This window comes from Bubalus bubalis, chromosome 1 (assembly GCF_019923935.1).
Source record: "Bubalus bubalis isolate 160015118507 breed Murrah chromosome 1, NDDB_SH_1, whole genome shotgun sequence".
In the NCBI taxonomy this organism is placed as follows: Eukaryota; Metazoa; Chordata; class Mammalia; order Artiodactyla; family Bovidae; genus Bubalus; species Bubalus bubalis.
Genome location: NC_059157.1, coordinates 42599017 through 42614981, shown reverse-complemented (window position 1 = coordinate 42614981; position 15965 = coordinate 42599017). Strand labels below are relative to the sequence as shown.

General features: G+C 42.1%; 1 protein-coding gene across 3 annotated transcripts in view; it reads right to left on the bottom strand.

The window, feature by feature from the left end:
• CSMD1 (CUB and Sushi multiple domains 1) overlaps positions 1-15965 on the bottom strand; it is a 2066326-nt gene that overhangs the window by 178496 nt on the left and 1871865 nt on the right. For all 3 annotated transcript variants that reach the window (XM_025272930.3, XM_044938991.2, XM_044938996.2), the window contains 2 exons: positions 12787-12903; positions 3380-3589 (listed from right to left, as the gene is read on the bottom strand). In XM_025272930.3, coding sequence (XP_025128715.3) covers positions 3380-3589; positions 12787-12903 — 327 coding nt within the window. The remainder of the gene's footprint in view (positions 1-3379; positions 3590-12786; positions 12904-15965) is intronic.

Here is a 15965-nt window from a genome sequence, read left to right as displayed (position 1 = left end):
TCCTCTGTAACTCTGTCTCCGAATTTCTGTTCAGGGTCAGTGCATAGAGATCCCTCATCTGCTAGACAGGAGATGGTGTTGACTGCATCAGGCCCTTGGAGCCCTTGTGGGAGATTCTGAGAGAGTTACATCTGTGTTTGCTCAGTACAACATGGGGTGTATTTGAGAACCAGCAGATGCAGGGGGAAGCTCTAAGAGCAGGGCACAGGGTCTTCTTTTGAGAAGGAAATTATTTTGACAAATAGAACATACATGTGCAGAGACGTCTCTCGCTCTTGTGCCAAGAGGATGCTCCCTAAACTCTTCTCAGAGAAAAGGAGTGGGGATAAATCAGCACAGTACTGATTCTGTGTATAAAACAGATCACTGATGAGAACCTCCTGCACAGCACAGGGAACCCTGTTCAGTGCTCTGTGGTGACCTGCATGGGAGGGAAATCCAAAACAGAGGGGTTTATGTACACATGTAGCTGTTGCACTTTGCTGTACAGAAGAAACTAGCATTGTAAAACAACTATACTCCTATCAATGTTTTGAAAGATAAATAAATCAACACAACAAACTTCACTCAACAGCCCTCATGAACCACAGATTTCCTGGTCTTCTTCACATTGCTGCCTCTCTTCTTGGAATCCTGAACCCCTTTCCGCCTTGTTTTAGCTTCAGAAGCTACCTAAACCACCGAGTTCTAGCCACTCCTGTGAGTGACTCTTGTCTGGGTTCTCGCAGGCGTCTGTGAGCCCGTGAAATATGTGTACTCATAAATTTGTGCTAGTTCTCCTCCTGCTGAGCTGTCACGGACGGGTCCCATCACCCACTGGAGAACCTCAGATGACGCAAAAACCTGCAGACTTGGATGGCTGTGTAACTACAGGGGTGTTGACGGTATATGTGGGTGGGCAGGAGAAGTGAGAAGAGGAGGAGACTCGGGGAGAGCTGGAGGAGATGATTCCTCCACAGTGCTTCTCAGAAAGTGGGAGCTGAAGGGGTCATTAAAATTAAACATAAGCAGGGGTGTGTGTGTGAGAGAGAGGAACTTGAGTGTATTTAAACTCAAAGGAGAAAGAGAAACAGCCACTGGAAAAGCAATGAAGGGAAGATAATTCCCACTTGGAGAAAAGTGAAAGTGTTAGTCACTCTGTCATATCTGACTCTTTGGGATCCCATGGACTGTAGCTGCCAGGCTTCTCTGTCCATGGGATTCTCCAGGCAAGATTACTGGAGTGGGTTGCCATGCCCTCCTCCAGGGGATCTTCCTGAGCCAGGGATCGAGGCCCTGTCTCCTGCATTTCAGGCAAATTCTTCACTATCTAAGCCATTAAAGTGAAAAGTGAACTGAAAGTGAAGTTGCTCAGTCATGTCCAACTCTTTGCTACCCCATGGACTGTAGCCTATCAGGCTCCTCCGTCCATGGGATTTTCCAGGCAAGAGTGCTGGAGTGGATTGCCATTTCCCAATTCCTACCTTAAACGCCCTGGAAAGAGTAGAAAGAAACATTCTAGAGTCTAGTGCATTGGAGGGGTTGCCTGCAAGAAAGGGATCATTCTCTTGTCTCCAAAAGGGGGAAGAGCAGGGGTATAGGCAGACCTCTGTGCTGGCCTGGGAAACTGTCTCTCCACTGTTCTCTGTGTACACGGGCACACACACGAGCCTTCCAGTGGGACTTGACACCCTTGCTGAGACACAGCAGGGTCCAGGTGAGAAGGAATGACAGACACAGGTGGACACAGAGAAATCCAGGCAAGGTCTCCTGTCTCATTTCTTAGGCTGTATCACCCTGTCTTTTTTCCCCCTACCTGGATTCCTATTTTAAAACACTCAAATTCTGGAAATGTAAATTTATACTTTAAGTAACCACTGAAGTAACAAGGTCTGAAAGTTCAATGCAAAATGCCATCCTCTTTTAGTAATGAAATATTAAACGTTTTCCAGGGCAGTCTATAAAATTAAAAAAATCAAGTGATATCACCATGTTAAAAAAAGGCTCCACTTTTGACATTTTTTTTTACTTCATTTAAATTAACAACATTGAAGAAAAGGCCAGCTAAATTATTGTGTACGAAATGAAAACTTTGAACTTTTTCACATGTCAGAAATGCTTTGATGATGGTAGATTCTAACTTTTATTAGAGAGCTCATATTTTGATGGTTTAAGAACACATAAAGTTCATTCCTGCTCTTATCTTTCTCCTTTCCCCACGGCTCCCCGACCCCCCACAGACATAACTTGAACATGGCTTGAATAGTACACAAGGTCATTACTTTGAGCTGAGAGAAAGCTTAAATGCATGAGAGACAGGGTCAGACCCCCTTCCCTTGTGGACATGAGGCAGGAGATAGATGGACTCCAGCTTAGATGTTACAGTCAGCTTCCTCTTTACATTTCCAGATGGAATAACAACAGGAGCAGGGCAAATGCTGGACTTTGCTCCAGTGGACACTTAAGACAACAGTCATAGTGGAGACAGAGGGGAGCTGAGCCCTGCCCAAATGGGAGATAGAGAGACCACACGTCCCTCCTTCTAGAGGTCAAGGAGACCTTCCTGACTACATAGGTGCAGAAAAGGCCCCCCCAGTGGTCAAAAGAAAGGGAGCCCCACCCCACAGCAGGTGATGCCAACCTACCCACAGGCCTCTGCACTGGAACCCATCTTGGCTAAGAGATGCACACGCACACAGGGGAGGACCCTGAGATGCTCCAGACACGGACTCAGAGCCAGGTGACTGGCCAGAGGAAGCCAGAAGAAAGGCCCGTGTAAGTGATTCAGACCACCAGAGGGCACGACTCCCTCTCTGAGCCCACCCAGTGTCTATCCACACATACTCCTTTTCCTCCTAGTACCCTTTACAGGTTTCACTACTTTCTGTTTCTTTGTGGACATTTATTTCAACAAAACCAACAAACCAGGGCTTTGCTGCTGTCCGTGGTAGTCAAGTGGCCAGGATTCAGCACTCTCACTGCTGTGGCCTGACCTCAGTCTCTGGCTGGGAACTGAAATCCTGCTGTGAGCTGCTGCAGGTGGAGGCCCCCAAGATCAAAGACAGTCCTTGTACTATAGTCCTGAAGGGGTAACACCTGCATGGGGCCAAGAGGACACGGTGACAGGTGACAAGGCTATGTGACGATGGGGATAAGAGGGTCCCAGGTGGTGATGTGGCTACTGGAGGAAGACAGAAGGGACCCCGGAGAAGCAGCGCCTGACCTGCTCCTGGCATCTGGGTCCTGACCTGTGTGAAGCCTGGCAAAGACTCCATTCCCACCAGAAAGCCATGCTCCACTCTGGACTCTCCAGTTGTGCAAGACTTTAACCAGCTCGGATGTTCATGCTTCCACACAATTTAAGTGTCAGATGCATCCCCAGGTGTGGTAGGAGTCTTACCTTGGTAAGTGAGTTTAAACCCCGGCCGGTTCTGCGAGTGGTCGCTGTAGAAGTGGATGAGCGTCTCATGAGTGGTGCTCAGCAGGGCGCTGGGCAGGTCGGGGCCGCTGAACTGCCCGATCATTGGGCTGGTGTGATAAGGGCCATTTTGAATTTCAAGGTAATCATGATTAGCTTCGGTAGAAAAATTCAGAAATTGAATATGTGCACCTATGAAAAAAATAGGCAACACTGGTGAATACTGGTATCAAAATTTTTTATAATGCTTATCAACAGAGATTAAAATCACATTAGTTTCCTCCAACAATATCTCTCTAGGAGGTAGAGTGGAGGAACATGAACATTGTGAATTACAACAAGCCTTGGTTTGGTTTCACCTCTGCTGCCCACCAGCTGTGTGACCTTTGTTCGTGTAGTGAATGCTCCTAAGTCATTTTTTTTGGTGAAATATGGACATTACTGGCACTGCATCACAGAGGCATGCAGGTGTAATTCTCAGAATGGCGACTTATATCCACACACAATGGCAGGGATTCTTGTCCAGCTACTATTATAATCCTTACAATCAGAAACATAAGTTTGTAACTGTCAGTTAATTTTCAACTTTATCAAGGAAGAAGCCAATATAGACCTAACAAAATGCAACAAACTTTAGAAGTGGCTTTTAAGTGGATGCTCATACCACCTCACAAGAAATCTCTTAGTTTGAAAACTGATTGTTTTGACTGTGTAGTGCCTGCAATGCAAATTACTGATGTTTGCAAGAAACCTGCTCTGGTAAACGCCACGCTGATTCTCACAACTGAATCTGTTTTAACAAGAGGCCAAGGCTGTCCAAAGGACCCACGTTGCTGGCATAATATTGATCAGTGTACCAGATAAGCTACTATTGATAATTTAGAAGAGAATCAAAATAACTTAGAGTTATTTGCTGTGGTATTGTGGCATGTTTGAAAATTTGACTATTGTGTTGTTCCTAAAATACTTCTTAATTCACTTGAAGGTTTATTCAGAATGCCAAAGATAGTAGTTTTTGCATAAATCAAGGCAATTAAGTTGGGTTTATAAAGCCTAAACTAAGAAAACCAACAGCTATTGTGGATCACTCTCTCAGCATGTGAGGAAAGCTTTATTTTGTGTTATTCTTCTCTTTATATATATATATATACACACACATACATATAAAGCTCTTTTTATCCATCTATCCATATATATAAAGATCTTTTCATCTATCTATCTATCTATCTATATGACTTTTCTCTAACATATCTGACACATTTCCTAGGTTTTAGGAAATTAAAGATATTGTTATATTAAAGATCATGTTTGAAAGGGTTACCTTACTTAAGCATAAATGCCAAGAAAATGTAAAGCCATCATATCTACTTAGTATTGATGGAAAATATAGGTAACAAAAGTCTGAAATCAGTAAAAAAAAAAAAAAAAGAAAGAAAAGAATAAAAGCTCATGCAAAGAGTAATAGGGAAGAACAACTTAAAGCTACTCAATAAATTTTAAAATTCTCCAAGAAACACAATTTTATCAATTATGGAGAAAACTTTGTTAGGAGGAACAAAAGCGTGAATAATGGCCTTTCTGGTTGGACACAGTGTAAGTTCATTATCACACTCGGGATTCAGTTTACCAAGGTGACCACTGTTATTACTGTTATTTCACAGGTGAGCAGAATTAGGTACAGGAAGGCTGGGTGTGATGTCCCAGGTAACACAGCAAGAGGCAAAGTTAGACTGACACCAACTCTGATGGACAGAGAACTCGTGTTCTCTGGTTTAGCGTGGAAACATGCTAGACAAAAGCTAAGCATCTCATGATGTTACAAATTTTTGGAGAAAGTTATTTTGTATTAAAATTTTCACCCTAGTTTGATAGAGAAAATTGGAAGGAATTTCAGAATATTTCAGGAAGAGACTCAAAGAGTAAAAAGCAGAAGAAAGACTTTCAGTGAAAGGTCTTTAACAAGACTACAAAACCTTGGTCATTTTTAGAATGAGCAACTCAGTTTCTGCCACACCGTTCAAGTGTACATACAGCAACACATGAGCAGGGAGGGAAGGAACAGACCGGCCTGGGGCTGGCCTGACTGTTCTAACGCCAGGCACCACAGATGACCCACATGCAACAAAGCTATACATTCAAAACATTCCTGTAAATATGAAAAAGTGTCAAGCATGTCTCTGTTGGAGAGACCTCCATAAGCTAAATCATTTTCTTTATAAATCTCAGTAAATATGTTCAGTTGAAAGAAATTTGGAAGCAAGGAAAGAAGAAAGACAGAGAGAGGGATTGAAAGAGACAGAGAGAGAGGGGGAGAGGGAGAAAGTAAAAAAGGAGGAAGGCAGGCGGGAAGGAGAGAAGGAAGGACCAATGACTCCTAGCGCCTCCTTCTCACCTGTCACCTCTGCCACCTGCTGTGAGAGCTGCACCACTTGACCAGCCTGTAAGTCACAGGTCAGTTAGCATCTCATCTACTTCCTTACCTACTGTTGAACTAAAAACAGTTTGCTTTTATAGCCTGGCCCAACATCTGACAATAAAGAGGGTTGTTTTTTCTTTTTTTTGACTAATTAATAAACTATACTAATGGATTTAAAAAAATATATATTTTTGGTGGCTGCATTAAGGCCTAGAACCTGTATGGTCCACAGAGTTTCATAAACACCCATCCCATTCTTCACGGGAGGAAGAACACAGAAGCCGACATAAGAACAATCAAAAATGAATGATGAATTATTGATATTTCTATTTTTCATCCCAAAACTATGAGATAGGATGTGAAACGAGGGCAAGATTAGAACACTTAAAATACTTATTCCCTTTTTGGGTATAAAATCAAATGGCAGGGAAACGGCTTAAAACAGGCTCATTTCAGATGTGCATATGCAGATGTCAGATGAATTCATCCAGAGATACATTTGAAATTCACAGAACGGCCTGGTTGAGAAAGAAATGAGAGATAGCAAGCAGATCAAGGGGCACAAAAACCCTAAAAGATGGCCAATATCTCCAAAGTAAAGGAAATAGTGAAAGTGGCCTTTCACTGATTTGGAATTAATCTTGAAATGGAAATGGGATTATGAAAATTATAATTTTATGAAAACTTAGCATATTAAGCAGGATAAAGTATCCAGCCCTATATCAAACCACCTAATATGTATCAGGAAAGAGAACTGAGCCCAGCTCTAATCTGGTTTAGAATGAAATTTTTAGCTATTTAATTTTCAGAGAATTGTGTCCAGTTTGACATCATGAAGCCAAAATGAAGGGATTAAGATAAGCGTAACCTAGTTATCCTTCTATTATCTCACAGAATACCAAAAAATGTGTTATTGCAACAAGAAAACCCATCTGAATGCCCATCTAGGGTGAAATTTACACTGACTGTCATTACTCATTGGAAATTAAGTGTCAGGAAAAGGCATCTGCAGAAAGGACTTGAATCTGGACTTGACAAAACTTTGAATATGTAAGCTGACTATAGCTTCAGAGTTAAACTCTTGTCTCTTAGTTGACAGACCCTGTGGATAGTAAGTGCTCTATTGTACATCTTCTGTGCATAATAAATATATAACAAATGAGTGAATAGTTTCAGAATTCAGAGAGAATATTCTAAAGAGTCTTTTATTTCCTCCCTATGCTTCTAGATGGCCCAAAGCCATGGCCAATTTTGACCCCATGCTGTGTGATGTAAGTGCAAGGGTTTCAAATATAAAAAGTAAAGCAGAAAAAACAAACTTGATTTAATCTCTGTTAAATATGCTTTTAGAAACTTTCAAGAAAATAGACAGAAGTTCTGTTTGATTCGGAGAAGGCAATGGCAAGCCACTCCAGTACTCTTGCCTAGAAAATCCCATGGATGGAGGAGCCTGGTGGGCTGCAGTCCATGGGGTCGCTACGAGTCGGATGCGACTGAGTGACTTCACTTTCACTTTTCACTTTCACACAATGGGGAAGGCAATGGCAACCCACTCCAGTGTTCTTGCCTGGAGAATCCAGCCACACAAAACAGCAACCCAAATTTGTGGAAAGGAAAGGAAAGGAAACAACATTAGAGCATTTGGCCTAGCAACAAAGAGCAGTGAACAGTTAGGTAATGCCTTATCCGTGTCAGGCATTTGCTTCAGAACAGCTGTAGGAGAACAATATTTTGTGGTATTCCTTTTAAAGATAAGTGACAACAGTTCCAAAGCATGTCCATAACTTGCAAATTCATACCAGCAGTCACTTACAGAACCAGGATTTCTACTCATCTACGCTCAGAGCCCAAAGACATGAGGGACCACCATGTACTATGCCTGCCCCTCAGGTGAAGTCCTGTGACTGCATGCTTGTAACAGAGCAGGGCCCTATGGTCCTTTACCTCCTATGTCCTCAGCTTGCTTTTTGTCTGTGGAAAAACTTCAGCCAATGAATAAGTTTAATCAGAGAACTGAGAAAATGTAGTAACAAAGGAAAACAGGCAAAAGAGGCCAAATAATAATAATGTGTTCTCACTAAGCGTAGTCAAGAACTTTTAGTTCTGTCTCATGGGCTATAAATAATAATCTGAGCCATGTCCTGTGAGCTGTCTATAGATACTGAAACCTCCACACCAGGTGGATAAGTTAACTACATGATGACCAGGCTGTAGTCATGACATAAGCTGCCACAATTCTGAGAACTGTCCTCAAGGAAATGGGAACAAACCAACACTGAAACTGAGGATTGAAACTGTGCTTAAAATAATCAAGATGTTGCTGTTCAGACCACCGATGACCAACTTGAAGATGACCGTCAGAGCTGACTGTGCTGTTTCTACACGTAGCTCCCTCCCTCAGCCTGTGACAGCTCTTGCCCACTGACCATCACTGGCTGGGAGGGGAGTCCGCCTTTGGACAGATGTCCACCCTCCCCATTGGATGCTGGCATCAAAAGCAAGCAAACTTTCCTTCCCACCAACCTGGCCTCTTTACTGACTTTAGAGTGGGGAGCAGCTGGAACCCTGCTTTTGGTAACATGCTCTCACTGAGGCTGGATGCAGAAAGCAGTTGTCAGGGGGTGAGTAATTAGCAAGTGGAGACATAGGTGGGCTTTCAAGTGATACCAGAGCGACGGGTCATTTTGCATATATAATTAAGCTATTGTTCCATGGGTGTGGGAGAGAAGTAGGATTAATCAGAAGAATTATGTGACTGAGCTGGCTCCTGCTGAACAAGTATGTCGGACATCTAACAGGCAGTCCCATGTATATTTGCTTGTGTGAAAAGATCAAAAACACTGCAACAAACCTTCCTCTGATGAAAAACATTTAACCTGCTTTTTCTCAAGAAAAAGCACTGCTGTCTCATATTCTGGATAACTGTGTCTTTCAGGATGGCTGGGGGAATTGGAGACAGCTGTACCGTAATCACTAGCAAAACAGTCATTAATACCTAGGTAACCCAAACCCAAACTGACAATCCAGGAACCAGGAATGCATATGCCTCTTTCCTGTTTTAAAATTTCATGTTTAGGAGTATATTTATAGATTACACAACTTGTCAGAAAAACCCAGTGTGGTACTTATATGTTCAGTTCAGTCACTTGTGTCTGACTCTTTGTGACCCCATGAACCACAGCACTCCAGGCCTCCCTGTCCATCATTAACTCCTGGAGTCCACCCAAACCTATGTCCATCGAGTCGATGATGCCATCCAACCATCTCATCCCCTGTCATCCCCTTCTCCTGCCCTAAATCTTGCCCAGCATCAGGGTCTTTTCCAATGAGTCAGCTCTTCACATCAGGTGGCCAAAGTATTGGAGTTTCAGCTTCAACATCAATCCTTCCAATGAACACCCAGGACTGATCTCCTTTAGGATGGACTGGTTGGATCTCCATGCAGTCCAAAGGACTCTCAAGAGTCTTCTCCAACACCACAGTTCAAAAGCATCAATTTATCAGTGCTCAACTTTCTTTATAGTCCAACTCTCACATCCATACATAACCACAGGAAAAACCATAGCCTTGACTAGACGGACCTCTGTTGGCAAAGTAATGTCTCTGCTTTTTAATATGCTGTCTAGGTTGGTCACGGAGAAGGCAATGGCACCCCACTCCAGTACTCTTGCCTGGAAACTCCCATGGATGGAGGAGCCTGGTGGGCTGCAATCTATGGGGTCGCGAAGAGTCGGACACGACTGAGCAACTTCCCTTTCACTTTTCACTTTCATGCATTGGAGAAGGAAATGGCAACCCACTCCAGTGTTCTTGCCAGGAGAATCTGGGGATGGCAGAACCTGGTGGGCTACCGTCTATGGGGTTGCACAGAGTTGGACACGACCGATGTGATTTAGCAGCAGCAGCAGCAGTAGGTTGGTCATAACTTTCCTTCCAAAGAGTAAGTGTCTTTTAATTTCATGGCTGCAATCACCATCTGCAGTGATTTTGGAGCCCAGAAACATAAAGTCAGCCACTGTTTTCACTGTTTCCCCATCTATTTGCCATGAAGTGATTGGACCAGATGCCATGGTCTTAGTTTTCTGAATGTTGAGCTTTAAGCCAACTTTTTCACTCTCCTCTTTCATTTTCATCAAGAGGCTTTTTAGTTCCTCTTCACTTTCTTCCATAAGGGTGGTATTATCTGCATATCTGAGGTTATTGATATTTCTTCTGGCAATCTTGATTCCAGCTTGTGCTTCCTCCAGCCCAGCGTTTCTCACGATGTACTCCGCATGTAAGTTAAATAAGCAGGGTGACAATATACAGCCTTGGCGTACTTCTTTTCCTGTTTGGAACCAGTCTGTTGTTCCATGTCAAGTTCTAACTGTTGCTTCCTGACCTGCATACAGGTTTCTCAAGAGGCAGGTCAGGTGGTCTGGTATTCCCATCTCTTTCAGAATTTTCCACAGTTTATTGTGATCCACACAGTCAAAGGCTTTGGCATAGTCAATAAAGCAGAAATAGATGTTTTTCTGGAACCCTCTTGCTTTTTCCATGATCCAGCGGACGTTGGCAATTTGATCTCTGGCTCCTCTGCCTTTTCTAAAACCAGCTTGAACATCTGGAAGTTCATGGTTCACGTACTGCTGAAGCCTGGCTTGGAGAATTTTGAGCATTACTTTACTAGTGTGTGAGATGAGTGCAATTGTGCAGTAGTTTGAGCATTCTTTGGCATTGCCTTTTTTTGGGATTGGAATGAAAACTGACCTTTTCCAGTCCTGTGGCCACTGCTGAGTTTTCCATATTCGCTTGCTATTGAGTGCAGAACTTTCACAGCGTCAACTTTCAGGATTTGAAATAGCTCAACTGGAATTCCATCACCTCCACCAGCTTTGTTAGTAGTGATGCTTCCTAAGGCCCACTTGACTTCATAGTCTAGGATGTCCGGCTGTAATCTGTAGCAAATTATTCTGAAGCATAACTGTATCTATTCTAAAAAGCTAGGGACAATCATACTATTTTGCATGTATTTAGGATTTTAGGCATAAAGTTCCTTTTTGCTTATTCAAGATGCTTTTTCAAGCCTAATGCTAGGCAATATTAAACATTTTAAAGACAACTAGTTTTAATTATAATATTCCATAAATCTTTTTAACATTTAAACCTTTCTTGAAATAAATGCTTTCTTATGCTCATAGATCATGATCATGAAGTCAGAAGATCCCTATTCTTTTTTTCCCTGAATTACTGTCTTGTGTACTGGTTTCTCAGTGAGAGAATAGTGAAAGGAAGCATGCTGAACAGCAGCCTTCTCACACCATGGAACAGTGAAGCTGGGAAAATAAGTTAATAAAATGTACATATCCATTCATGAGTAAACTGTTTCTAATGAGGTTTGAAAGAAAAGTGGGAAGTATTTGAAATAACAATTTAAAAACCAGCTAGCATTTTGCTGTTGTTATTTACAACATGCCAAGCCCTATACTAAATTTCTTGCCTGAGCTGTTTCAGTGAATCCTCCATAACCCTATGTGGTTATTTCACTTTTAGAGATGCGGAAAGTGAGATTCCTGGGGTTCACTCAGTTCAGTAGCCTATACTATTATTATTTTCCTAGTAAGTTTGTGGCCCTCAAGATGCTGAGGCCCTGTTGGAACCTTGTGGATCAACTGTAACTCCAATCCAGCCCCTGACATCTGACTCCAAACACGGAACCGACCCTGTCCAGATATTGAGATCCTCAGGGTAAAAAAACAGACCAGGCTTTGTGGATGGCTGAGCTAACATAGGTTAAAGTCAAAGGCCTCTGTATGGTATAGCACAGGGCAGAATTACAGCCCCTCTGCCCGGAGAGTTCACTGTTTAAAAAATAAAATTTAAAAACCTGGAACAAATAGAGCACCTCCATGACCCCTGTGAACTGTCCCCCCTTCCTTATGCCCCCACATGCTGGGGCCCCTTCAGGGGTCATGGAGCTGAATCTCACGTGTGCTTTCCCCAGTGGGGGCCCCTTTCCTTGCATGCCCCTCCTTTACTCTGATGGCCGTACGCCCTCCCTCTTAGCTGCTTTCAGCTGAGCAGGTAGACTCCCCCCAACTCCTTCCTCCTCCTGGAACAGACTCTTAATGCAAAAGCTTTGAAAACTTAATTAAAATATATAACCTTCTTCCAGGGCAATGCTTTCCACTTATGCTTCTGTTCACCCATCATTCAGCTAACATTTATTTAGTGCATAAGTACTCAATTACTATGGACATTCTGGGACATTCCCTGAGTATCTAATCTGGCACCCTCATTCCAGTGTGTACTTTTAGGACAATTGCAGGTGGGGAAAATCCAAGTTAATGAACTAAAATATAAGGAAACCATGAGGCAGATGAGGAAAGGTATGACAGAGAATTAAAATTTCACAAAGACTGTGCATTTCTGAAGCAGGCCAGAATGGGATTTTAGTGTATTTAACAATTAAAATTATGAATTATTTAAGGTAGGTAACCTGGAAGTTCATAACTAAATGTGATTTTTATCATTTAGGTAATTTTCATAAACCTAAATCAATGTAAGGAAGAATGATAAAATTTTATAAGATAATACTAAAATGAATCATAACCTGAAAAACACCTTAATAATTATTTAAAAGAAACCACTACCATTATTGACTTCCACTGATAGATTATTGAAGGTGGTATTACGAATAAAGAGGTTGGTGATTGAATTAGGGATGCTACATTTTGCACTTCATGTGACTACTATATCATCATTCTGCCAATTTAGTTTGCCTTGAAAAGACGTGTATGGCCAAATGACTTTTCAAATAACTTTTTATTCTCAAAGTTATTCTGCCAATGCTTTATTTAAATCTGTAAGCCATATTCAATTAAAGACACAGTTAGGTCAACAGAATAAGGCTCGCTTTTTACTTAGCCTAATTCTTTGCAAGGAATATATTAAAAAGTTAGATCTTGAGGAATTAAAAGATGTCATCACTCACCATAGCCTATGGGCAGGGAGATCTTCCAGGTGCAGTCCAGGTTGTTGGGGTAGGTGCCAGGGAACCCGGGGCTCAGGACCACTCCCCCCATGCTGTTCAAGGTGCCCCCGCAGGTCGCTGTTAGAACGACAAGTGGAGTGAGTGCCTGGGGGCCATGGCTTTCTAAGACAATTCACTCCCCCCCCACCCCCAAGTAAGTGTGCTACCCTGAAGCAAGTCTTCAGAAATGGATTTGCCCCTAGCTTCAGCACATACATAAATGGGATGCCCTTTAGTTACTTCTGGGTCTAGTTCTCTCTGCTGAACATTCACTGATTAAGAATAAACTATGAAGACCAGTCTTTATTCTTTTTTTTTTTAAATTTTATTTTATTTTTAAACTTTACACAATTATGTAAAGTTTAAAAATAAAATAAAATTAAAAAAAAAAAAGAATAAAGACAGGTCTTCGTAGTTTATCTCCTTCTGGTCCACAGAGGCTCTCAGTACAGCTTGGTCAAGCTTACACATTTTGGTCAGTATCCCATTGTCTTCCAGGTTCTGAGTGCTTGTACCAGTTACTACTTACGATCGTTAGCCATGTGCTCACCTATGGGCTGAGATAAACACAGTTCACTGCTTGATTCTCATCACAACCCTAAAGGGTGGGTATTATTATCATCCCACTTTACAGACAAGGAAACGAAGCATGAGGAGATTAAGGAATTTGTCTAAGGGTACACACCTGGCAAACAGCACAACCAAAATTTTATTTCAGCTCTGTCTGGTTCTAGAATTCAAGTTTGTTTGCTTTAAGATTTATTTTATTTGTTTAATGTTTGATTGCATTGAGCCTTAGTTGCAGCATGTGGGCTTTCTCTAGCTGTAGTAAGGGGTGGGGGCTACTCTTCATTGCAGTGCATGGGCTTCTCATTGTGGTGGCTTCTCCTGTTGCAAAGCACAGGCCCTAGGGTGTGCAGGCTTCAGCAGTTGCAGCTCTAGAGCATGGGCTCAATAGCTGTGGTGCACGGGCTTAGTTGCCCTGCAGCCGGTGGGATCTTCTGGAGCAGGGATCAAACCTGTGTTCCCTGCATTGGCAGGTGGATTCCTAACCACTGGCCTGCCAGGGAAGCCCCCTAGATTCCAAGTTTTAACCTGGATATGCTACCTTCAAAATTCTTCCCAGCTTTGTCATGCAGCTAACTGAGACCACTTTTTCTGCAAGAAATCTCACACTGTGAATATGGGTGTGACTGTATGTTCTCATCCCTGGACTTACCTTGGTTACGCACATTTTACACTGTTAATGCTGAGGTTTGACAGTAAAGAAACATGACTGACTTTATAACGCACATGCCAAATAATATAGAATGAAGTTCTAATACTTGGACTTGACCATTTCCGACCTATTAAAATGGTGATTTCTTGTATTTCAAACCAATCATGCAAATGATGTTGTTTCTTTCAAGGAAGCCACAGGAAAAGTCTTTACTTATAGTCTAACAATGCTCTTACTAGGCAAAATAATTTCGGGATGCTGATTTCAGAGACCCTCAAGATTTTTTTTTTTTTTAATGACGGAGATAGAAAGACTTTATCTGTTTTGGGTAAATTTGATATGAGGGAAAACCTAAACATCTTATAAAAAGTCTAATGAGTATGGTAATTGTTCAAGCTAGGGAACCCTAGTCTGAGTGTCAACGGTGTGCAAGTTAAAAATGTAAGTTTTTAAAAACACTTTAAATGTATGTTTGTGGGTGAGTGAAAAATTCCAGCAAAGTGTTGAACATTAAGTGTTTTTATCTAGAAAATAACTTATCAGGTTAATTCTTTGCAGGAGACACCACGTGTTTGAGAATAAAGTCTCTGGCCTGCTTTTACCTACAAGTCTGTGGGTGCTGCTGTGGACACTGGTGAGTTTGAGCAGCGAGCCTGCCTTCATTTGGCAGTTATGTTCCCCCAACCCCCCCAGGACTCTTACAACCTGCACTGAGGTTACACATGCAGGTCCAAGCACAAACCACATCAATGATGGAAACACCAAAACCACTGAAATATAAGTGACATTTTTGCCATTTTGATTTTGAGTATGGTTTTTACCAAAAAGAGAAAAAAGTTTGAAAATTATAAAATATGAAAACATCTGTGTATATCTTCACTGAGGACTGAGACTTTCTTGCAGGAGCAGCTGACCCAGTGCCTGAATGATGGAACTGATCATTAAGACCCACGTCTTTAAATCAGGACCATGATGATCATCCCGGGAGAGAGAAAGGGCCTGATATGAGTGTGACTCCTGTAGGCACACAGTGACAACCTAATTCCTTGAGTGCTTAGATACCGTAGCATGTGATCGTGCCTTTGTTCATCTCAAAACACAAGAGCCACTAGATGAGTGTACAAACACAACCCTGAAAGCCATGCACCAATCTTTTTTCCTTTGTGATATTTTAAAAACCCCATCAATGGGCCGCTCTTATTTTATATTCATCTAATGATACCATCATGTTCCTTCAGCCCTACCCTCAAGTTTCAGTCTCCTCCCCAGGCTCACTGTCACCAGCAGCTGGTGGCCTGACTTCCAATCTCCTGCTGGAGAAACTCTCTCCCTGCCAGACCCTTTCTTATTGTTAAATAGTGTATTCAAAGAGTTACTGGTAAAGCGCTATTGCTAAAGGACAAAGTGTTTATCTTTATAAATGAGAAAGGGATCTTGGGTTTTAACTGGGTTTATGTGTCTCATTTTATGCAGATTCCTGATTTTCTGTTGAGAATACATGGAATTTTTGTTCCAAGGTATAGGCCATGCCCTGTCTGAGGGACCCCATGGTACAGGGAATGCCATCTCAGTGCAGGGCCCTGACCAACAGCTTGGCCATCCTGGGACTTGTCATGATGCTTAAAAAAATTAATGTTGGGTAGGCTCTGGGCTTCCCAGGTGGTGCTAGTGGTAAAGAACCCACTTTCCAATGCAGCAAGCACAAGGAGGAGGGCACAGCAACCCACAGTATTCTCTCCTGGGAAATCCCATGTATAGAGGAGCCTGCTAGGCTACGTCCATGGGGTTGCAAAGAGTTGGACATGACTCAGTGACTAAACACCAACAACATATGAAACATGCAAAATAAAAAACAGGATTAATTTTATTTGGCTAATATAGGTAAGCTATTTGAATAAAATCTCTCCTCACATAATACAGA